Source organism: Zeus faber, assembly GCF_960531495.2.
Source record: "Zeus faber genome assembly, chromosome: 3".
NCBI classification, from domain to species: domain Eukaryota; kingdom Metazoa; phylum Chordata; class Actinopteri; order Zeiformes; family Zeidae; genus Zeus; species Zeus faber.
The window spans coordinates 23774803-23799512 of NC_137190.1; the positions used below are offsets into that span (position 1 = coordinate 23774803).

The window sequence follows — 24710 nt, forward strand, 5'->3', positions numbered from 1 at the left end:
AGTCATATACTGTATGTGTTTTCACCATTAGTTTCGCTGAAAATTCATTGAAATGGCTTTGAAAGAAATATGGTGCAGATGTTTATTTATATTTATGTTCACTACGGTGCTTCCCTTGATAAACCTGGATTCTAATTACCTTTTTAGACTTGAGAGATTTAATCTAAAGCGCAATACAACACAACACACTTACGTAGATCTAATGGCACAAACATCATTAAATGTACAACTTCGGAATAACGATTTGTGGAGTTGGACCATCTGCAGTCAAATTAAAGTCATCCAGTTAACTTTACAGAGTGACTTGTAAGGACCAACAGGTATTGAGAATACCAAGTACACCTTTATGTCACTTCAAAATTTAAGATTTAGGATATTTATAACGAAGATGTGAAATGCATCCAGTGCCGTGCAGTCACATGCAAAAGGGTCCCTTTCAATGGCAGATCACTTTGCCTTTATCATCTGGCCAAAGGAATGCTTGATAAATTAAATGATTGATGAATTTTAGCTAAAAAGACATAACCAGTGATATATTTTAGACTGATTTATGCTGTTTGTGTCATCTCTCCCCCCTGAGCCCTGTCCACCATAGGTACTATCCACCATGTCCCTCTATACATCACATATATGACTTCATTGATTTAAATATAAAATATATTTCTAAGAGTTAGAAAAAAATGTGTATTTTATCAGCTGTTTTTTGAAACAAATCTTCTTCCCTGGGCCCCACTCCATCGTCTGGGTCTCAGTCAGACAATGTAGTCTCAGCCTCAGGGAAGTCATAAGGAATAGCACAATGTTTTGGATTGGTTTCTTCCTTGGTAGTCAATGCCTCTGAAGAGCAGGGAGGAGCCCTTTCTTTGGCTTTTCACCCCTGCCCCTAAAAGTGCCACTAAATTGCCCTAGAATTAAAGGCTCAATATGTGCCATCGTTGAAATGACATTTCACTGTATATATGTATGAAGGTATGTATATGTATGTGACAAATAATCTTGAATACAATACAATCCGTTGAGTTCACAATTTTTAAAATATATTTAAGATTCTTTATTTGTCACACGACACACACATTGTTCCTTGAGAATAATTATATTCTCATAGAAGGAAAAAAAACTTAAAGCAAGAGAAACAAAGCCAAAGATCTACATTTATTATATTGATAGACAAAGATAAATAGAAGACAGATAACTAGACAGACAGACAGACCGATAGATAGATAGATAGATGAGTCCCATTTGTTTACTGTATCTATTTACTACAGATGAAGGTCTATCTTACCCTGGAGGGCACCAGGTTTGCATAGTCCCAAAAAGATCTTTCCCCAAAACTGAAAACCCAATCACGACCCTTCTCCGGAAAACTTATTTAATTAAAGTAAGAGCTCAACAGTCCTCAAAAGTTGCATTACTGTTATTGCTAAAGAACATTAGTGACAAATGCCTTGGCGACACAACACAATTTAAAACCACGCCAAGGTAAACGTCCACTGCTAGAAAAGAGAGAGAAACAGAGAACCAAGCAGAATATGAGCTGAGCTTAACTTCAACAAAGCATCTGCCAGGCATCTCGGAAATTGGTTTATTTTCTAATGTTATGACATTACCTGCCTGCCTGCGTGTGTGTGTGTGTGTGTGTGTGTGTGTGTGTGTGTGTGTGTGTGTGTGCGTACACTAGCCTGCATCCATTACAAAACTACCACAAATACAAACGCAGGCCACCATGAGATTTGCTCAAGATATCCATCTAGTGGCGATAACTAGTGTTATTCCGTCCGAAACCTTTCAATGCGAAATGCTAATGTGTGCGATGGTCGGCAGCGCTTTCTAATCACCGCGCATTGTATTCATTATGCACATAGTGGCAAGAGTGTTTTTCTACAAAATAGGTGAGATTAAAGAAAACCCAACTACTGTCCTAAGAAGGACATTACAGTGGCGGTTGTCTCGAGTCGTTTTTGAATCCAGAATAAAACATGACTTGATACACCGAGTCACTTTAAAACAGCCTCACGGTGGGAACGACGCGAAGAGTGACGGGCTTACCGTGGAAATCCCCAAAAATGACCCGTAATCACTCGGACTTGGTGTTTTCTCCGTCGCACAATGTTTCTGTTGAAAATAACATCGGCTTTAGTTGAGGCTGTACCTGAGTTGGGGAGAACGCTTAACCCGAACGACCATCGACGATCTGAATAAAGAAAAGCAGAGCGCGTCTCCAGGGGGCTGAACCGTCTTGCGTTGTAGTGTTTGCGAAGTGAGTAGAAAATCCATTCGCCTCATTTTTTGGCAACGCCAGACGGCTCGACAACACCTTCAATTATCAGCGAACACGCTCTACCGCGGACAAGTGCATATGAAGCCGCCTCCCAATTATTATGGCGTGTTGAGCAGGTGCGTCTCAAACGTCCATTAAGAGTTTAGCATTGTTATAACATTGTTAGAACCTACCGTGTCAAGTTGTCAGGCGGGCCGGCGCCGTGTCAAAAAGTGTTCGTCCGCCAAAAAACGGAGACCCCGGCTGTTTGCAAAAATGATAAATACATTTAAAAAAAAAGACTTTAACTAAACACTGCCGATGCTGCGGCAATAGTGATAAGAAATACTACTACTACTACCACATGCAACTAATGTCTTTAATCTACATGTGGACTGTTTCTTGTGGAACAGCCGCCGCTCCACAGCATCCTCCCAACTTCGCCTCCCTCCTCTGCGCTCCAGCTCAGCCTGTGGTCCCGGGGAGGGGGGGGGGGGGGGCGAGCAGCGTGCCTCGCTCACTTCCGGCCGGATAACCTGCAGCTCACGGCTTCGGGTTCTACGAGTTATTGTTATTATTGTTATTATTCTGTTATAGAATTGATTATATTATACGATTATATTGCATTATTATACATACTATATTATTATAGTATTTTGTTGGTCGGGTAACTGGTGACATTATGAGATTAGTATGTGGTTAGAGTATATGACATAGATAATATATAACAGATTTTGTGTATTTCATCTCTGTTTATTCATTTTGTTTGTATTTGTTGTTGACCGTTTATTTATTCGTTTATTCATCCGTTTGACTCCACCTACGTTGTTATCCACAGCCTTCGTGCGTCTGCGTGTGCGTGTGTGCGGAGTGAAGGTGAAAACCGCAGCACACCTGAATGCACGACTCTCAGGAAACACTGGGCGAAACCGAAGGCCGGGAAGCGTGGCGTTTACTTAAGAAACGTATGCGAATAACGACAGGGGATATTTTTAGGTTGTTGTTGTTGTTGTTTTTTTTTGTAAAAAGTTTAAATATAAAAATAAACGAGGGGAAGAAAAAAAACAACAATTACGCAAAACTTCTTTCTGAGTTCGCTGCAGAACAAGAAGGAAGTGGATTTTTTTAGAATCCTGCTTGTACGGTGCGCTCTCACAACTTTCTCTGGAGGGTGATGCAGGTGTCATGCTGCTTTCGTGCTGATTCCCCTAATGCGTTGGAACGACACCGACAACCAGCTTTCCACAGTATTTCACCATGACATAGTGCCTTCCACCGACTTAGATCCAACGTTATCCTGGACGTAATAAAATAATAGCCGTACGCTTAGACAATGACAAGAACGATGTTTTACTGTATTTGGAATATAGCATTTCTACGTGTTCTTTTTATAATTTCCTCTCAGAGATATGAGTCTTAACAGCTTTATTTTCCTTTTTCTATTTTTTTTTTTTTTTTTAAACCAAAAACAAAACATAAAACAATGCCAGAGTAGAAAATCAGCAGCCAATAAAAGATACAGTACAATGACAATTGGGGATCCAAGAAGCGTGAACGATTCGTTCGCAGCGGAGAGTCGATCGTCGCTCCGGCGAAAGATTTGAGTCCAAAGCAAAAGGTTGAATGTGACTGATTTATCCTTTGCGTTCCGTCAAAACAAATAATTTCGGCAGAATTTAATTAACAAATTACAAATTTAAGTTACGATTCCGTAATTCGACCCCTGTTGACGCCCCTGCACCGACGTACTGAAATGAACGCGGACGTGAACTATTGAGCGACTCTTTTATTGAGTGATTCACGGGGAACCAAATGTCCAAAGGGAGTCGAACCTTTCTCCAATTATCACAATATACATAGGATTGCGATAACCATATCTAGTGGTAATTGAATTAAACCCAAAACACAAATCAAATCGTAAAAATAAAAATACCAAGTGAAAAAAGTAATACAAAAAAAAAAATTAAAAAAAGAAGATAAATATGTCATTCAAACGACAACTTTGGGGCGGGGTCTGAAAACGTAGCTGCACATGCGCACTAGTTCTCCCTCCCTATCCCGAGCGTCCTGCTCGGCGTTTACTACTGACTGGAGGTAAACACCGGAGTGCCCGGCATGGCTGCTCAGTGAGGCGGGAATATGATTAAGACAGAGAAGGTTTTGCACCTGAAGAGTTCCCGGGGGCGGAAGGTTCGTGTCGTTCGGGAGCACTACCTGAGAGAGGGTGTTCCCTGCTACAGCTCCCTATGTCAGGCGGACTGTGCCAATGGTAAACTAACACGACCAGTTACTAGTGCAAAGTTAGCGGTAGCTAGCAGTGAATAGCCTGGTGGACCAGGTTGCAGGGTGTCCGCAGGTCCCTAATCAGTATGAAATCTATTCAATTCAGTTTTTATTTAGGATATAATAATATTAATATTCGGCCTATAAAGTGAATAGCTCGTTTGAATTGCTAATACGGGGTTTGTTTATTGTGAATGTTTACGTAACGAATATACAAGGTCTTTGTTTCAACATAAACAATTCGTCAGATTTCTTTCGAGATTGAGTCAAGTTCTTCTTCAGTAGAGCCAACATTTGTGATGTTATGAAGCTGAAATTCACACATTAATGGTTAGATTGATCCCGGCTCCTAATCGCTTACTTTACTTACTTACTATCTGACCCGAATGAAACTGTTATAATAACATTTCATAGAATTATCTCGTTCATAACCTACTGTACGAATACCTAGCTACTTACCTTTGTACTTATAGTACTAATATATAATACTTACCAATACTAGAGAGCTGCATTGTCCAAAGATTTGTCATAACTTCAAAAAAGTTGTCTTAATTTTAACTCTCTGATACATGAACAATACAATAACACCAATAACAACCAACAGAATCCTTGAATTTGCAAGTTTCTCAATGTCTGCGTAAATGAAAGAATAATATGTGCTTTAAATGTCAATTGAAATTTGCCAAATTGATGCAAGCCAAACAACTATTGTTAAAATATTTAGGAAAATTGTAAAATTTTTCTCTGTGTAAGTTAATAAAGGTGGAAATGAATCATTCGACATAGCGACTTTAAGTTTAAATGGTTTGTTAGTAAGATGGATTTCCATTGAAACGGTTAATAATCTAAGCATACAGTATACTGATGTGAGCATTCTGTTGTTACTCTTTACTGTTCCCAACCTCCGCTGCAGAAGGAAAGTTGCTCTCAAGCGACCTGACCCACTATGTGGTACCTGATGCTGGGGTAGTGGTGGACTATTTGGAGATCCTGGAGTTTCAAGAACTCAGAGGAATTGTGTTCACACAGACTGCCTGCCAGGCTGTGCATCACAGCAAAGGACGCAGGTACAGTCTGATCTCTTATGTACTGCTACACAATTTGTGACCATACCAATTTATTTTACCTGTATGAATAAACCTCTTGAATCTTTGATACAGCTTGAAAAACTGAGCTTCCATTCAGAGAAACATTGTTACGAATTTTAAATTTTAAATAATTTGATTTAACTACTGATGCAATTATGGATTATGATGCGCTCAAACAAATACGCTGGTTACGCTGGAAGAAATAAAAGGAGTCTGCTACAGGCACATTTAGGGCACCGCTATCTATCTTCCTGTGGGTCAGGGCACATTTTGGAAAAGCTTCTTTTACACTTAACCTTTATTAAAACCTGCATGAGCAAGTATGGATAAAGAGTGGATTGAGGTCGCCCTCATGACAAAGCCATGCTGATCAAGCTAAAGGGGATGGAGCCTTCTTTCTTGCACACGCTAGCAATAGTGTTTTTGACAATGGATAGTGTGAATAAGTAGGCCCCTCGTTGACCAGCTCTTTGGCAGCCTGAACTATTTACAAAATATTGAAACCCCACATGCTCATGATGTGTTACTGTCGATTTTGTGACTCACCATGAAACAGTAATTATGGAACAAGCTTTTTTCTACTGTCATAGCGGTTGAATCGTGCTGAATTATTACTTCTTGTTGTTGGTTTGTTTGTTGTGGATCAGACAGTACAATCGATTGCGCAGCCTGCTGAAGGACCCCCGCCATGAGTGCGTTCTGTTTGCCAACGAGTTCCAGGAGTATTCCTATTGTCCACGGGAGAAGGGAGAAAGCCAAGACAAGTGGCAGACCAGGTTAGTTCTCGTTGGAGCTCTGTCTGTTTCACTTAGGCCACACTCACACTGCGGGGACACCAAATCTGCTCTGTTAACCAGATTTCCTTTCTACAGTTGACAAGATCTTATTAGCATTTTGTGACATCATTACGTTATTTGACAGTCCACGCTGGCTGAATCTGAATGACACAGGGGTGATCATTTCATCTCGCAATCCACGACAGTGGGGGATTCTTGCCGGCTTGCACTCATTTTCCATGTGTAAATGTCCTTATGAAGTGTGAGATTAATCTTCAGTATTCAGAGACCCTCAGAATTCCCATTTCTTTCTGTTTGTGAATTTTGTTTGTCTGATGTGTATATGTGTATCTTTCTGTGTGTATTTATGTCTGCATGTCGTTCCCCTAGGTGTGTGTACTATGCAGCAGTGTGGTACCACGACCACCTGGCCAGTCTGAAGCCTGTTGTGATGATCACACAAGACCAGGCTGCCGTGACCCAGTACAGCAGCCTCAACTCCGGCATCTATGTCATCTCCATGGAGGCAAGCCACGCGCTCTGCACACTGCAATCCTAAACACACAGGCTAGCTCTCTAGATTTGTTTATTACCTCATATTAAGCACAAATATGTATATGTTTTTAAATGTTGTTCTACATTGATGAGACCTCCAGAGTGGCACCTGGAGAGTGATTTGATAGGGATGAAGCCCTCTCTGCTAGATTTATAGGCCGAGACCAGGGTATGTTTCAAACATCCAAATCTTTCCACCAATATTTTGTCGCTCCTGACTCTTTTTTTATACATATTTTTTTAGATATGATATACTACACAAGCAGGAGGATGCTGACAAAACTGTTCCTTCAAGGGGTGCTCCCCTTGATGGAACAATTTTGAGAGAAAATTTGTCATCTTCTACCACCAAAATGAAACTAGTCAACAGCACATGAATGTCCAATTTCTAGCAAAAAAAAATGCTGAGCCATTGTTGGCTGTAAGTCAAATCAAACTCCTTTCCCCCTCCAGACCATTCTGTTTTCTTCGGGAAAACATCAGATTGAGGACGTTTGCAGTTTCATCGGGTCACAGCAGTAGAGTAAATCTTAACATCAAAGGACTTATGTCCACCCAAATATCGGCATGCTGAAGTAATCACTTTATGCCCGGTTTTTGTATTTCCCAATGGCCTTAATTGTTTACTCCTTAAGTCCTGTATCTTATTATTGTACAGTAGCGTGGACAGCTTAGAGTGCAGCTGTGATTGGCAAATAACTTATTTGCACTGGCCTGCTTGGTATGTTACGGATGAGTATTTCTCATTCATCCGTAACAGAGCTTTGAGCTTTCTGAACACCAATTTATAATTGAAATAATGAAGGAAGTGTATGCCAGAAAAGTTAATACTCAAAGACAGAAGTTTTAATGGGGTTTCCACAAGACCATGATATGAAACATTTGCTGGTGATATACTCAAATAATTGAAGTTAATCAGATTTTTTTGTTATCAATCCAGTTGACATAGAGGGGGGAATATTTGCATATATAATGTCTTCAGTAATATTTTAGTTACTGTGTTTCATACATTTAAAATGTTCCCCATTTGAACACATTCATATGCGCAAACTGTAGAAGAATCATATCCCATATTTTATTGCTTTGCCACAACACTGTATCTCCATTCTCCATTCAACAATGAACTGAAATATCAATTTACACATTTGAGTCAGTTTTCTTGTGAAACCACTTTAAACCAAACCACTTTCACCACTGAGTTAAAGGAAAATTACCCACAATACCACTACTTAAGGAATTTATTTTTTGTCCCATGTGTTCCTCTGTCATTAGGATTATCTACAGAGCTTCTGGCCCGAGCTGCAGGCAGCCCAGGAGCTCTACTGCTCCATCTCTCAGGCCTTCCAGGAGAAGGAGTGTGAGGGCACGGAGAAGGAGTACAGCGAACACCTCCCCTCCGAGGTCCTGGAGGCTGGGATCAAGTCCGGACGATACATTCAGGTACGGTGGTTGGTGTTGATATGTGAGAGAAAGGGAGATCACGTTGAAAGACGTTATACATTAATCACAGAGAGCATATTATTTTTGTTGTCGTAAAAGTGTGAGTTTAACTTCCAGTGGTTCCATGTCTTTGTCACAAGCACAGCAATAGAAAGATTAAAAACAAGACTATTTAGAGTTATAAAGCTATTCTCAGATTTGTTGAGACTCTGTTTGTACCGGACAGCTCCCTAGTGAGATGTTCAAAATGCAGGAACAGGGCTCGGGTTCCACCAATGGAAAGGGTTCACCTGAGTATGGAAGAGCGATGGGAGAGATGCTGAGCTGCCCCAGTGTCACCATTTGACCAGTTTTGATCTGCTGCTCAGGGGAATAGAACAAGCAGCTGTGGAGTTGCAAGTTCACATTTCTCAACTTCAGGCCGCAACTAGACCTTCATTTCTTGTGTGTGTGTTTTTTGTTTTTTTTTTGTTTTTTTTCTTTGTTTTTTTTTTTTTCCACATATGATTTGCAGGGTACCCTGAATGTCAACAAGCATCGGGCACAGTACGAGGCTTTTGTCAGACTGGAAGGCTCCACGAATAAAAACACAGGTGCGGAACAACAGGACAAGAGGAGTTTCTACTTTTCAATCAAAAAATATATGTGCTAGAGACAGTATTATAGAGAAGAGGAGCCAGATCAATTCTTCTTTTTAGCGGGAATGTCAGCAATGCGGAAGATGGCGGCAACCAAACTGGATAATCACCCTGTCTGTTGATATATGGAAAATCCAGCAATTGTCTTGAATGACAATGTCATTTTTTCATGGAGTGCTGGATGGCACGTCTATAGAAGCATTATAAAGTCTTTAAGCAGTCTGGTCTTGTTATCCTCAAACCTGTTCTTTCATATCGCACACAGAAAGTCAACAAAGAACAACACCACACTCCATATAACTTGATTTTAGTTTCCTTCGTTGGTTTCCCTCTGTGTTTTTCCTGTGAATGACTATTCTTTCAATCCAGGCGTTTGTCATCTTCCCCGTCCCTTAACAACCTGTCATCCTGCCGCACGCTGTCCCCCTGTTCACGCCTTGTCCTCTCCGACTCAGCAGAGTTGAACAGCGACGTGTTGGTGCGTGGCAGCAAAAGCCGCAACAGGGCCATGCACGGCGACGTGGTGGTGGTGGAGCTGCTGCCAAAGAATGAGTGGAGCGGGAGGACCACTTCTCTGAGTGAGGCACATGGAGAGGATAAGACCGCAGAGGATGCCCAGAGCCAGCCCATGCCTACAGGTGGGACTCTGACATGCAGGGAACTCTCAGAGTTGTTTTTTGTTGTTTTTCTATTTATTTATTTATTTATTTATATTTTATGGCTTAATTGTGAATATTTATGAAACGAAAAGCTTCTCTGCATAAACACAAATGAATCACTGGCATTGAGTAACTCATGCATTAATTCTGAGAGAAATTGAAATTATAACCAAGCTATTGACATCTTCCTTATCTAGTGTATTGATAAACATTACAGTATTTAGATAACATGTCATTTTGCACGTGTTAATTCTTGTAAATTTATTTAACTAACTAGACTGCATTTTGAAAGAGATTCGCATTGAACAAACCATACCGATTTATCTGTATAAAGTGGTATTTAAGCTATTTGCTGCTGAAGTGGTCCACTGGCCGCAGGTGGCGTGGTGGGGATCTTGCAGAGGAACTGGAGGGACTACGTGGTGACCTTTCCTCCCAGGGAGGAGACCCAGTCCCAGAGCAGGAACTCCCAGCGCATCCTGGTCACCCCCTGGGACCAGCGTGTCCCCAAGATCCGAATTAGCACCCAGCAGGCTGACGCTCTACAGGTCAGTGCAAGGTTTTTGTTGCATATGTGTTGATTTTTATCTTATTGTTGCTTCTATTCCCGCTCAAGGGTAAATAGCGTGTCCCAAATACGTGTGTGTCTGTACCAGGACCACAGGGTGGTGGTGCGTATCGACTCATGGGAAAGCACGTCCCTCTACCCCAACGGCCACAACGTGCGGGTGCTGGGTCGGGCCGGAGAGCTGGAGACGGAGGTCCAGACCATCCTTATAGAGAACTGCATCCACGTAGCACCCTTCTCTGAAGCCCAGGTGTGTGAAAAAACAAGGACGGAAAAGAAATGGCGATAGAAGCACATTCTCAAACAGTCGCCACTTGCAAAAAGTGTTATATATATATATATATATATATATTTTTTTTTTTTTTTTTTTCAAAAACTTGTCTTTTCTTAAAACGATCTGTGAGGTGCTATTGCACAATTATTTAATATTTGAAATCTTTGAGGATTGAGTGACTTGAAATGTGACCAAAAGTGTCTTAAGATGGATGCTACATCTTTATTCCAAACCTAGCCTCATGAATCTTGAATACCTTCTACAACTGTTTAGAAATGTATCTTTCTCATCAAACATAATTGCAAGAGTTGCCTTTTTGAGAGGAAAATGTCAGCCCTTTTTATGAACTTACTCACACGCTCAACGCCTGTTTAAACCTGGCCTTTTTAAATATTTCAAATCGAACCTTTCCTGGAAAATGTTTCAGTCTCTCTCTGAAAACTACCTAATTGCTCACTCTATTAAATAAGCAATTCTTTCAGCTTTCCTTCTGACAACAATCATAATACTCCAAAGAATTAATCGGCACTATCCTTCTAGTCGAATATTTGATGAAACACCTTTTTATACATTTGTGTGTGTGTGTGTGTGTGTGTGTGTGTGTGTGTGTGTGTGTGTGTGTGTGTGTGTGTGTGTGTGTGTGTGTGTGTGTGTGTGTGTGTGTGTGTGTGTGTGTGTGTGTGTGTGTGTGTGTGTGTGCGCACGCGCGCCCTATCATGATTCACATTGTATTGCAATAATAATAAATACACAATCCTAATAAATAAGGCTGCACCTATAAACTAAAACTTCCCTTGTCTCCGAGCAGCTAAGGGAGCTACCGACCACCTCCTCGGAGAAGCCGTGGCAGGTGGACCCAGCCGAGGTTGCAGTGCGGCACGATCTCCGCCAGAGCCACTTAGTGTTCAGCATCGACCCACAGGGCTGCGAGGACGTGGACGACGCGCTGTCCGTGCGCTGCCTCCCCGGTGGGACGCGGCTGGAGCTGGGCGTCCACATCGCCGACGTCACCCACTTTGTGACCGAGGGCTCGTTCACAGACCTGGAGGCACGAGCGAGGTAGTACAGTACCTTGTTGAGTACCAAACATGGCCATACTATGAATACAACTGATTATTGCAAATTCTGATGACCATGAGAACCTGTTTTTACTTTACACTCCAGTTGTGTTTATTCGTAGGAGTCCTGTGTGAATTACTACTAATTGTTGTATGTTTATTGCGCAGGCCGGTCATCAAATAAACAATAAGCATGTTTATTTATTTGATATGTATTTGTATTTGATAACAAAAAAACGACTTTTGCATTGAGAAATGTAATTCTCCTCTCCACACCAGGGCTACTACCTACTATTTGGCTGACCGCAGATATGACATGCTGCCAGCCGTCCTCAGTGCAGACCTGTGCTCTCTGCTGGGAGGCGTGGACAGGTCAGTGGGCTGCATAAGGTGGTGTTACAGAATGCAAACTTTTATTTTGTTCGCAGGACACCATTTCCAATTTCCTTCATTAATAAAATGTGCAGGCCGCATAAACTAAGCCCTGATAATTCATTCATCAGCTTTGAATAGTATCTCCTCATTTGACATACCACATTTTTGTGCTTGAATGGGGTCTAATCATAGTGCCGCTAAATAGTGGTTAAGCCCTGCGTATCGCCTTGATCGCCCTAAATTCCCCAGTTGCCATCGTGATAGCAGGTTCACAGGCGGAAGTTGAGTTTTCTCTCAAATGCAGCCGGGAGCATCAAGATACTCGGCAGTGCGTACAGCACAGGGGTATGACATGCAGTGAAAAAGTGAAATCCTGCCAAACTGGTGTCCTTAATGTCATAATGGGCAGTTGCCAGTGTACTTGTCCAACTATTTTGGCTGCAGCAAATTCTCCCTCTACTTGCTGTGCATGCATCATGGTAATATTTTTAAAATTTTATTGGCCATATTAATTTGAAATAGTTAAAAGCCTATTGCTCATGAATGTGAACAAACTATTAATAATTAGGTAACTATAGACCTGAGGTGGATGAGTGGATTTAGAAGATGTATGGATGGATAACTCAAAGATCTTCGGATCAACACCCCTGTCAAGCCATAAATAAATCTTTACTAGGTATAAGTCCTTTCATATTACTGGATTAAACCTGAAAATAATAATTTCATCAACAACGATCAACTTTTCATTTTATATATGTTGTATATTGAACAGTAATGTATTCCTCTATTACAGTTATTTCTAATAAGCTAACAAATCCATTATTATTATCTAATTAAATATTAAATTGTTTATGAAGGTATGTGTGTAAACATTATTTTAAAGTTATATTCAGCATATTCACAAACTCCTCCACGTCCTCCTGGATGCATCTGCTTTCGTTTGACCATTCAGGTATGCCATGAGTGTGATTTGGGAGCTGGACATGCATACACTGGCCACCAACCGGGTGTGGTACGGTCGCACTGTGATCCGCTCCTCCTACCAGCTGCACTACGAGCTGGCGCAGGCGCTGCTGAATGGTGAGGAGGCCGAGGTTCCGGAACTTCTCGGTCTCGCCCCCGATGAAAGGGACGCCAAAGTCGCCCAACTCACCCAGGCCCTGGACACTCTGACACACATCGCCCGACACCTCCGCACCCAGAGGGACCGAGAGGGAGCGCTGGAGCTGGAGGGGTTGGAGGTAGGAGTTGATTCATCGGGCATAAGAAAGAAGTTGGAGGCAGTTTGATTCCTCCATCATGGGAGGCAAACGGCATGGTCAGAAATTTGAGCTAGGATAATAGTTTTCCAAGCATTTGTTTTGAATCTACACAATCGCTGTGTTTTTGATTTGAAACGGTCCATGAACTGGTTTGCCATGGATGGAATCCATCAGATGTGATTGATGTTGTCTATTTGAATGTACAGTTTATGCACTATTAAAATAAAGGGGCCTTTACCTTCTGGGAAAGAAAACCACTTCAGTGAAGATCAGAATGCGTAATTACCTCATAAAAAAACGGTGGACGGAGCCAATCTTCATCGTTATGCAGATGACACTGATTGAACCTGATCATTACAGATGCTCTTGTCAAATTTCAGGCTATCTTTGTGAGCGCGTTACTTCACGTCAGTGCGTTACTTCGTTGAATCGCTCCCAACTTTACCTGATATTGGATTACAGATTTCAGATTGTTCGCACTGTAATATCCTTACTATTTCCTGGCTTTGACCCTCACCTGAACTGTTTTTTCGGATTTTGGAACATGGACTTCGGTTAGCAGCAGACTAGTAAGCCTGTTAGCTTAGCATATTGCTAACTATGCCGGCATCGATGCCTACCTCCTCGGACTGTGGGAACTGCCTGCGCCTGGTCGACAGACTTAGCTCTCTTGAGAAGTCGGTCTTTAAAGACATCCACAACCTGCGTGAGGATGTGGAGGATGAACTGTTTGTGCGTCTGACCTCCCTCGCCAGCACTCAGGCTAAGCACACCTCCTCCATGTCCTCAACTGTGATCGGACCAGACTTAGACTCCACTCTCCCAAGGCCCGGATCCATTCTCGCTGTGGATGAGTTGGGTCCATCTGACGCCCCGCCAGCTGTGATAGAGGAGCCATGGCCCAAATCCCGGACCTGCTCCACCCCAGAGCCTTGAACCCTGGCGGCAAGCCATGGCCGGCATTGTGTGCGCTCCTAGCGCCACTCTGTCAGAGACTGTCTGGCTGGAGAACAGATTCCAAGCCCTGGAGCCCATAGTCGATGGGATATGCAGGAGTTTCCCCCTTTGGGAGGGGGGGTTACAGTCCACCGGGGTATTGCGGGCACCGAGACGTGCTCTATCGCCACCAGCCTTGTCTCCACTACCGCCAGACTATGCATGGACCTGCCCAGGCCTCCGCTCCCAAGCCGGTTGGTGGCTCCTACGCCGCCGCGGACCCCGCTGTTTCCAACGCCGCAGAGCGCCGCCTCGGTTCCCGCAGCGGGATCTCTGCCCGTCGGGGCCGCCCTGCAGCCACTGATTTGGACCTGCCTGCCTGCGCCGCCTCCGGGAGGACGGTACTCCCCTGGCTGGGCTGCTGCTGCTGTCCCTCAGAACTCCTCTGCTGCCGGACCTCCATCCATGCTCATCGTCAGCTGCTCCATGGTTCGATACATCACCCTACCTGTGGGTTAAACCCTCTGCTACCCGGTTACCCGCGTCCAGGATATAGACTACAAAATCCCACAGCTGCTGGATCAAAACCTGTCTGCATCCACTGTTCTCATCCACGTTGGAACCAACAATCTCAGGAACAAACAATTTGAGACACTTCAAGAGGACTTTACGAAGCTCATTGACATTCTTCTACAGTCGGATCACCGGTTCATCGTCTCCGGCCCGCTGCCGTGTCCCAGCTTTGGAGGCGTAAAATTCACGTGTGTCCTTCAGCTACACACATGGCTCAAGGGATACTGCTGCTCCATCAACATACTGTTTGTGGACACCTTTGGCACCCTCTTAAACGGTCCAAACGTCTTCAGACATGATGGAGTACATCCAAACTTTCACGGATCACGTCTCCTTGCAATGAACATGGAACTTACGTTAAAATCCTCTGTTCGCTACTGAAGTTTGGTGAGTCTGATCAACTCTACTGACATTAACAATTATTACTCTGCTTTACAAATTCCTGTAATTATAAACCATAGACCCAAATCACGTAACTTCACTGTAACACACAGGAATCTTAATAAGCTATTACCGGTTTGGACTTCAACTATTAGTCCCCCACAAAGCCGTGCACCTAGAACAATAAAAATGACTTTATTAAACATCAGGTCGCTAACGAAGAAGTCATTTTTAGTTAATGACCTTATAAGTAGCCATAACCTGGAGTTCACTACTGACTGAGACATGGCTGGACAGAAATGGCACAGATGCACTCATTGAGACAGCACCTCCTAATTTAAAATTCATCCAAACCACTGCAGCTGATAGGAAAGGCGGTGGAATAGCTGCTGATATATCTGATATCTATAGCTGCAAGGAAATCCCCCTTGGAGAATTCACATCTTTTGAACACCTTTCAATATCTATAAACTGCAGTGCTCCGATTTTAATCATCACTGTCTATCGGCCACCAAAATCCAAATGTGGCTTTCTTGATGAATTCTCTGAGCTACTGTCCAAAGACTCCACTAATTATGATTGTGTTATTATCTCAGGTGATTTTAGTATTCATGTTGACAATCAAACAGACCCAGATGCTCAACACTTCATAAGCCTATTGGAGGCATTTGACCTCACTCAGCATGTTTCAGGACCCACCCACAATAAAGGGCACACTCTGGACTGAGTCATATCAAAAGGACTTAATATCACTGTACCCTGTGTCATGGATGTTGCTATTTCACATCACTGTTGCATATTGTTTGACGTGTCTGCTTTTCCTGTACAACAGAGGGGTACCTTAACAATTAAAAAACGTATCATTAACAACTAACTAACTGTAAATGAATTACCGCTGTTCATGGCATCATCAACTGAGGATCCTGTGAACAACTTCAACTCAAAAATACAAAATATCATTGATAACATTGCATCTGTTGAAACTAAAAACATAGAGAAACAAAAAAGCCCCCTGGAAAAATGGAGCGGTTGTTAGCTAAAGAGAGAGTGTTGCCAGGCAGAACGAAAGTGGAGAAAGACGAAACTTCAGGTTCATCATTACAAGGATACAATGATACTCAATCAATACTACATAGAAACTAAACAGGCCAGTCTTTCTTCTCAAAAATCATTAGTGACAATATCAACAACAGTAAAGTGCTCTTCTCCACTCTTGATCGACTTACTAATCCACCATCTACAACCCCATCGGAGATGCTCTCCACTGGAAAATGTGAAATTCGCTACATTTTTCAATAACAACGTTTTTTGCTCCTTTACATATCTCGCTTCTTTTTTTGTCCAAAAATGATCAAAAATATGTTTTGAGCCAATCGCAGTCTTGTTTTTTTGTCTATTTTTAAGTGATAGTTGTTCTTGCATCGATTTTGGTATAACATATTGTGGGTTTTCTTGTGGGGTGACAAAATTTAACCATAACAGGTTACTAATTAAACCACAACGTGGTTTAACTAGTATATTGCACAGATGTTAGATCGTGTGTGTGTGTGTGTGTGTGTGTGTGTGTGTGTGTGTGTGTGTGTGTGCGAGCGTGCGTGCACACGAGGGGGAGCTACACAATATTAGTGGTTATTAGTGGTGGTTTTAATGTCGTGCCGTTTTCAGGATTTCGATTGGATGTGTATCGAGGGTCACTCATCTTTTCAAGTGGTCTCAGAGCCGCTCTACTCCCATGTGAACATAGGTGCGTGCCCAGTTGGATGAGGAGAAGAACATCACGGCCCTGGTCCCTCGCCAGCCCCTGGAGGTCCACGAGACCGTGGCAGAGTGTATGATTTATGCGAACCACTGGGTGGCACGCAAGATCCAGGAGAGCTTCCCCCAGCAGGCCTTGCTGCGCCACCACCCGCCGCCACGGCAGGAGTTCTTCTGCCAGCTCGTCGACAGCGCCAAGGCCAGGGGCTTCACCATCAATACAAGGTTCCGTTGCGATCGAGGACCTTAACCACAGCATTCAAAGATTTGCAGGTTTTTTCGGGAAAATAGCTTGCTGTCTATCATCAAAGGTATTTAAAAATATGAAATAAAAATAATAAAATAAAATCACGTCAAACTAGTGGTGCAATGATAACGATACCAGTATAATACTGAAAACCATGATGATGATGATGATGGTGACATAGAATTTCTATACTGTCCTATACTTTCCATCCTTAATCAAGGGCTACTGTGAGCAGTATATTTATTTACACATTTGCTTTTTCCGTGCCCTCAGGTCCAACAAGGCTTTAGCGGACTCTCTGGATTGTGCCGTGGACCCCCAGGACCCCCTGGTGAACAGGCTGCTCAGAGTGATGGCCACTCAGGCCATGTCCAACGCACTCTACTTCTCCACAGGGTCGTGCTCTCAGGACCAATACTACCACTACGGTACACAAGACGCATTTTATCATAGATGCAGTGGAATTACATAGTACATGTGGTTTTATTTGTATAGCTTCAATCGTAGAAATCTGCTAATATTTGCTCAAGGTCAGTTTAGTGAATTGCCTTCACATTCTTTTAAAAAGAAAATAATACATCAGTTCAATCATCTCCCATTTTGGCAGATTTCTGATCAGTATAATGCTTATACATGCAGCAGGGCGTTCATTTCTTCTTTTCACCCCCTCTCCCTAGGTCTGGCTCTGGATCGCTACACACACTTCACCTCACCCATACGTCGCTACGCGGACATGGTGGTGCATCGTCTGCTCACGGCGGCCCTCGACCGGGGCTTGGGTCCCAGCGAGGCGCGGGCCGGCAACCGGGAGCTGGAGGAAATGGCCCAGCACATCAACAGGAAGAACCAGGTCGGTCCTACAGGTGTGAATTCCGCTGCCAGTCATTGAAGGGTTAAAAATATGTCGCCCTCCTACGCCCTTTCTGTGTGCGTTCCTCGTCAGGCTGCCCAGCGCTCCCAGAAGTGCTCGACGGAGCTGTTCCAGTGTCTGTACTTTAAGGATAAAGACCCTCAGACCGACCCCCGCTGCGTGGCCGATGCCGTCGTGTACGCTATCCGGGCCAACGGCATGTTGGTCTTTGTCCCACAGTAAGAAAACGACTCCACCGGGGGGAATGTATCCTGTTGATTAACACATTCATGTGAGCGGACCAGACTATGTTGAACGTAGACGGAAATCTTGCGGCAGCAGCGGGGGGGGGGGGGGAATATCAACATGTGGGTGGTGTTATTCAGTGCTATTTGAAATGCCGAAGTGACAGAAAAATGCGAACATTTCTTCCAAACTGAGTTGAAACATTGGTAGCAGCGGTAAAATCTACAAGGTAGGTAACTCTGGAACCGGCGGCACCGCTCCCACCTCCACCCGATGCGATGCAGCACACGCTGAGCTCAGCTTGTCACCGGCAGGTACGGCCTGAAGGGGGCGGTGTACGTGAGGAACAGAGAGGGCCAGGTGGCGGCCGTCGGACCGGACGGCGGCTGCGTGTGGCAGAGCGGCTCCACCCAGCGATACCTGGACCGCATCAGCACCGTCTGTAGCTCGGGCACCACCACCTTCAGCCTGTTTGACCACATCACTGTAAGAGAACCACGTGTTCCAACCCACAGCATAACATTAGTTTTATTTTAAAGATGGGAGCTTTCATGGAAACACGTCTCCCCCCCCCCCCCCCCCCCCCCCCCCCGCGCGTAGGTCCGCATTTCGGTGCATCCGTCACGCTGCCACTCGGACAGCCTCCGCATGGACGTGGTCAGCAACAAGCCCCACCAGCCCCCAGAGCCGCAGAGGGCCCCGCCGCAGGGCCGTAGCCAGCTGGTACAGGAGGTGGTGCGCCTGGTGGAGGAGGCCTCGCAGCAGGCCCAGGAGAAGGCGGCCCGGGGGTGCACACTCTCCAGGGAGGAGCGGGAGTTCCGACAGAGCAAAGGCCCCAACCTGTACTCCCTCCTGGAGGAGGTGAGGGAGCTGGCACTGGTGGACCTGGTGGGCCTTGGGGGTGCTGGAGGGGACCTGGGAAGCACTGGCCAGGCCTGCGCTACATCGGCGTAGGACCGTCTTGAAACGGGTGGGGAGTTAAGACACTTAAAAACAGCCCTTGAGATCCTGGTATATTTTGTACATTTTAAGTCCGTACAGACTTGATGAAGATGAAACCAAACAAACTGCAAAGAGCCGTGCACAAAAAAAGTGTACCAACTGCAAATGAACATTTAAAATGCTGCAGAGGTGTTTTTCCGATGGTTGTAATTCTGTTACTATATTTAGACTTTTTAAAGACCAGAGTATATTATATGCCGAGTTTTAGCAACACGCACCTATAATAAGGTCTGCCTTGGAAAAATCGTATTTCCAAAAGTTGGATTATAAAGAGTGATTCTTTTTGATCCTCTTCTCGCCACTATTTTTTATTTTCAGATTTTTTAGGATTGGAATAAGGACGACGGGTTGGAAAAGTTGGGATTTTATTCTTACTTAGCACTGAATGTACAATTAAGCTTTACATTGGTGTGGTTCCTTCATAATACCACATGATAATTGGATCCCATTAGAATTCAACATGATAATGTAGGCAGTTCTTAAATTTAGCAGTAAGGACGTTGTACTGTATATATTTTAGCGCAAATCTATTTTTTGGCTGGCCTTCAGAGTGCGGGCTGTGAATATGAATTCTATGGCCTACCCTGCAGTTTTGTTATTGGGGAATTAAAGTGTAATGTCATTTCCAGTGTCTCGGTTTATGTTTGAGATTTGGGGGCATTTGATGTTTTAATGTTTGATACAACACTCTAGACTTCCAGGCAATCGTGCAAAATTCCAATCGCTGAGCACTGGGGGGGGGGGCAACGATCGCTGATAATTACTATTACTATTTTATCGGGGAGCGCGTATAAAATGTAATGTGATGTGTCAAATGCGGTCTCCCTGTTCCAGAAGTGCAGGATTTATTTACAAGTAAAAGTATTTACACAAAAACATCAGTTTCTACTCAATTAAGTCCCAAAGCAGCCGAAGGCAACAGGGAGCCGTGCCTCTCCACAGGTTCTTTTGGAACAAGACAAGAGCGGGAAAGTCCCTTAACTCAATTGTTACATTTTTTTTGTTTCATATGTGTAGGAAACAAACGGAAATAAATACATCTAAAATAAATAAATAAACAGTCACGGGAGCCTGGAGCACGCTGCTGTCTGGAGGGGAAACAAAAAAAAACAACTCCGCTCCGATTCTCTGGGTTTACATTATTTTTCATTTAACATGTAGGTGTGAATGGTCATGGAAGCAGCGGATTGTCTGGGCAAGATATGTACATCAATGAGGAACGAATCATCGGCGCAGATCACTGGCATCCCGATGCGCACTATCGTGGGCGTGATGTGCCCAGAGCAGCAAAATGCCTCGAACTGGAGTAGGAGTTGGGCTTTTATTTTATTTTTTTATTTTTAAGCACCTACCCCTCTTAAAGTCTCTGCACAGGACTGTAGAGCAGGGAAGTGAGATCGCATCACCAGTGGTTAATCGACAGCTCTGAGCAGAGGGCGAGAGCCTCCGACCCCTCTCCCCGTTTCAATGCTCGGATTTTTCCTGGCAAATTATTTGTTTGTTGTATAGTGTCATCAATATCCATATTCACCAATAGACGATTTAATCGTAAATCTGCCCAAGCCTACAATCCACCATGGTGACCTCTCTATAAGTGAGGTGGACTTTGTAAAATATCCTCATCCACAAACACCTTTATACAGAAGTTTGCATCAATTTATTTCCAGTGCCTGATTTAGAACACACTCAACTGGAGTTTGTAAAGAAGTGATCCTAGTGGTGGTCTTGTATTAAATAACTTTGAAAGCTTCAGTTAGTGATTTAAGGTCATCACTATACAGTTTATCATCCATATGTATGCCACAGAAATGAATTTACACTTTAAAATTAAAAATATATAAGCCTTTATTATGACTGAGTGTGATTATAAAAACAAAAAACAAACATAGAAACTCAATGAAACAAATTCTGAAAAGTTCAGGTAACAACTCAGAACAGTGTCATTAACATTGTGTAATTTCTAAGGAGCGACATTGAACAAGACACTTCTAAATGGGGAAACATAAAACCAGAACAATCTCTCCAAGCTAGCCTTCTCATTAGGAACCCCGTAGAAATCTTTTCAAAGCCATGCCAAGCAAGTTTTTGGGACAGGCAAAACTCGCCATAATCACTCTCCAATCTCAGGTTTGTCTGCTTCCCTCCTCAACGACAAAGGAATTTCTCAAATCTGGGTTTGAAACCACACAACCCATAGGAACTAGAATTTGGTTTTTAAATGCAATTACCAACTTTAGACCGAAAGGAAATGTCTGACATCGCATTTTTAAGTCATAATATTCAAGGATGACAAAGTACAAACCCGCGTCGTTGCAGCAATAATCTAATGGTAAAGTCAAACTGAGTGCAGCCGATGGTAGAGTGTGTGGCACAGGAGTGGATCGTCACAACTGTTGCTCATCCAGTGACGGCAAAATGATACCACCACAGAAAAACACATCTATTGCTTTGTTAAAGATAGTTCCTCATACAAAACAAATACATCGAGTGTAAGTCCAGAGGAGCAGTGTGAGGGATGCTTTGGTTTGTGGTGACCAAAGACAAACAAAAACAAAATGAATCCTGTGCTGCCCATGACTAATGTGGAAGTCAGAGCGGGTGAGACGGACGGACGGCAGCTAATCGTCGTCCTGGATGCCGTTGGCGGTTTGGGTAGCAGAAGGGCTGACCTCTGGGTTCACACCATCGGGTGAGTTCGGGGGCGGTGGAGAGTCCTCGGGTGGAGCTTTGTGGTGCAGCTCTGTGCTGCTGCTGCTGCTGCTGCTGCTGCTGCTCTGGGCCGGGTCAGAGTTCAGGTCCTGGTGGTCCCGCTGGGGGGAAGCCTGCGAAGAGTAACCTGCTGTCGAGGTGTTCTGAGAGTCGGCCAGATCTGCCAGACGCAAAGATTTGCACAGCGGCATGAGTGATGGAGCCACAACACCCTTAAAAATAAATAAATTATAAAAAAATAAATAAAAGGGCAGTGAACAAATGTTTGGTCAAAGAAAATGTTTTTGGATTCCAGCTGTTAATTCAAAATTCTTGCACATTGTTTTACAAAGCCGTGTGAACTGGCCCATCTGCAGAATTGCTTCATTCATTTCCACAGTCCTGTTTAAGCAGCGCTCTCAAACAACAGACAGCAAAACAATAATTTAATTTTGAGTATTGAGGCTGGATATATTACAGGCAATTCACTATTATATTGTATTAAAAATTAATTAAGAAAATAATTAGCAGGGTTAATTCTGGCATTACAAAATTAATTTCAATGACTACTATTTTAAGCACAATTTCTTCATTTTCAAGAACTTACGACAAAACAATTATAATTAATTTTCACTTTATCAATTAAAATATAATATTAATATTCTAAATTACTTATATTAGAATATCTATTAATCTCATCGTCATCTACTTATTATAAGTGTCTATTTCCAACTACGCTGGATTAAATGAACATTTCCTTGGCACGACATTCTGGGAAATGTTTATTACATTACAGTTTGAAAGAAAAAAAAAAAAACTCAATGACTTTTCAAGCACTTCAGCACAAGTGGGGCTATTTTCAAGGTATCCCGGCACTTAAATCTCCGAGGATGAAATTCAAGCACTTCAAGGGGTAAGAACCCCACGGACAGAATGTGCTGCTCCATTCTGTTAGCATCATGCCGCTAACCTGCGTGCTGCTGCTGCTTCCTGGCAAGCCTCCTCTCCAGGGCCAGCTGCTTGTTCAGCTCAATGCGTCTGCGCTGCTCTTCTGTCAGGGTGGGGGGAGCGTGGGTGGGGGCGGGGGTGGAGTGGATTGGTCCTCGGTCATCAGGGAAACCCTCGCTCGCAAAGGGATCCGGCTCCTCCAGAATATGCTGTGCTGGACCAGCATCTTCCTCCCCTAGAGAGAGAGAGGGGGAGAGAGAGTGACATTTTGTCCTAATTTTCAGCTCACTGTCCTCGTATAAACGGCATCAAATAATAATTTATCCACAATAATATGTCGGCCATCTTGATTGCTTTACATCTTACCGTCCTTACTGATGAAATCGTCGTGCGTAAGCGGCATGTCCAGTCTGATTCTCTTAAGACAGGTCTGAGGGGGAAAAAGAACAGTAAAAAGTTAAAACAAGTCCCTAATGAAAATGTCCAGAATGTTGAGGATGGCTATGTTTAGAATGCAGGTAAAAGTGACATGATTCCATTTCGCTTTTATTTTTGTACTGATTTGAGTTTAAGATTTCAATTTATTTGAGCAGTGTAGCAGTGGAAAAAGAATGTCATCTGCCCTTTGAAATTCAAATTTGGGCCAATTAGCGATGGCCCCTTGACCCAATGCACGTGATCCTGGTCGATGATCGGATCCGATATAAGTCCTTTTTTTATTCAACGGATTTCTAAATTATTTATACTGATATGCTTGACGATTATTATTATTATATTAAGTCCCTTTTTAAGTGACTGACACGTGCGCTCTGACGCAATCACCAGCCAAAACGTTTTGTCTGTTCATCTCACCTGCACTTCTTTTTTGGTGCCCAGCTTCTCCACCTTCTGGATGAAATCCTCAAACTGCAGCTTGGGATACAGCCTGTGAGCCCAGTTCTCCATCTTGTGCATCAGCAGCCGCAAGTCCTCGGCCTGGAAGGAGGCAGACGCACCTTCAACAGTGTCTTTTTGAGTCAGCGTGATCCTTAAGTCCTTGTCCAAACCTACCTCATGGCCTTTGCCCTTGAAATGGACGTTGTCAAACAGTGTGCGCAGAGCTGGAAGTCCTCTTTCGGAAATCAGCCTTGAATGAAAAAACAGCGACATCAATCTGATCATTCAAGAAATTCTTAGGTTGGGAGGCTCGGATACATATAATTCTAAAAACAGAAAATTAAAAGCAATAGGTTTAAGGTATAACAGCAATAAAAGGTTTAAAAACAATAAAAATGGTAGAGCAGCAATGATTATAAAAAGAAGTAAAAAGGTGCATATACAATCAAAAGTCAATTATCAATATCCATATTGCACAGATGTTAGACTGCATGTGTGTGCATGTGGAGGGGAGTAGTGTGTGTGTGTGTGTGTGTGTGTGTGTGTGTGTACTGCCGCAGCCACCAGTGTGTAATACAATTGTACAATAATTGAAATATTTCAGGTGCATAAATATCTTTTTTTTTTTTGGGCAAATCACATGTTTACTTCATATGTTGTCCAATAGCATGTGTTACTTATTTATATTAGATGGTTATCATTGATCTCATACTAGACTGGCTTTTACCCAAGGGGATTCTTCAAAACTGATATTTTGATATTTTGCGTACCTCTGAGAGTCCAGTTTGGGCTGCGGTCGCTTGACTCTGCTGGGTTTAGCAGCAGGAACTTCGGCTAGCTTGGACAGCTCCCCATCTTCCTCCTCTGTGGCGCAGAAAAGCACAGGGTGAAGATTGACGTCCATTTGAGCTATTAGACGCCCTGACCTGTGAGGTTGCTCTTAACTGTTTATCAGTTTCCAAACCGTAAGAATTT

The 24710-nt window shown here is 43.2% G+C and overlaps 2 protein-coding genes across 3 annotated transcripts in view; one reads left to right on the top strand and one right to left on the bottom strand.

Annotated features, from left to right (window-relative positions):
- Window positions 1-4396: 4396 nt before the first annotated feature.
- Window positions 4397-19917, top strand: dis3l (DIS3 like exosome 3'-5' exoribonuclease; the record flags this gene model as incomplete). Its single annotated transcript, XM_079998185.1, has 18 exons — window positions 4397-4526; window positions 5454-5607; window positions 6276-6404; window positions 6795-6930; window positions 8232-8399; window positions 8914-8992; window positions 9496-9675; window positions 10075-10244; window positions 10353-10514; window positions 11347-11597; window positions 11876-11968; window positions 12924-13212; window positions 16868-17103; window positions 17399-17553; window positions 17803-17975; window positions 18069-18214; window positions 18536-18707; window positions 18822-19917. The coding sequence occupies 18 exons, from the start codon at window positions 4397-4399 to the stop codon at window positions 19173-19175; spliced, it is 3177 nt and encodes a 1058-aa protein (XP_079854311.1). The 3' UTR covers window positions 19176-19917.
- A 1133-nt stretch (window positions 19918-21050) lies between these two features.
- The window catches only part of tipin (timeless interacting protein), a 4986-nt gene continuing 1326 nt past the window's right edge, over window positions 21051-24710 (bottom strand). Inside the window, exons 3-8 of one of the 2 annotated variants that reach the window (XM_079997145.1) lie at window positions 24506-24599; window positions 23910-23985; window positions 23712-23834; window positions 23226-23289; window positions 22882-23094; window positions 21051-22092 (exon numbers count right to left, since the gene is read on the bottom strand). In XM_079997145.1, coding sequence (XP_079853271.1) covers window positions 21842-22092; window positions 22882-23094; window positions 23226-23289; window positions 23712-23834; window positions 23910-23985; window positions 24506-24599 — 821 coding nt within the window. In that variant the 3' untranslated portion in view covers window positions 21051-21841. The remainder of the gene's footprint in view (window positions 22093-22881; window positions 23095-23225; window positions 23290-23711; window positions 23835-23909; window positions 23986-24505; window positions 24600-24710) is intronic. The other variant, XM_079997146.1, reaches the window with a different exon arrangement.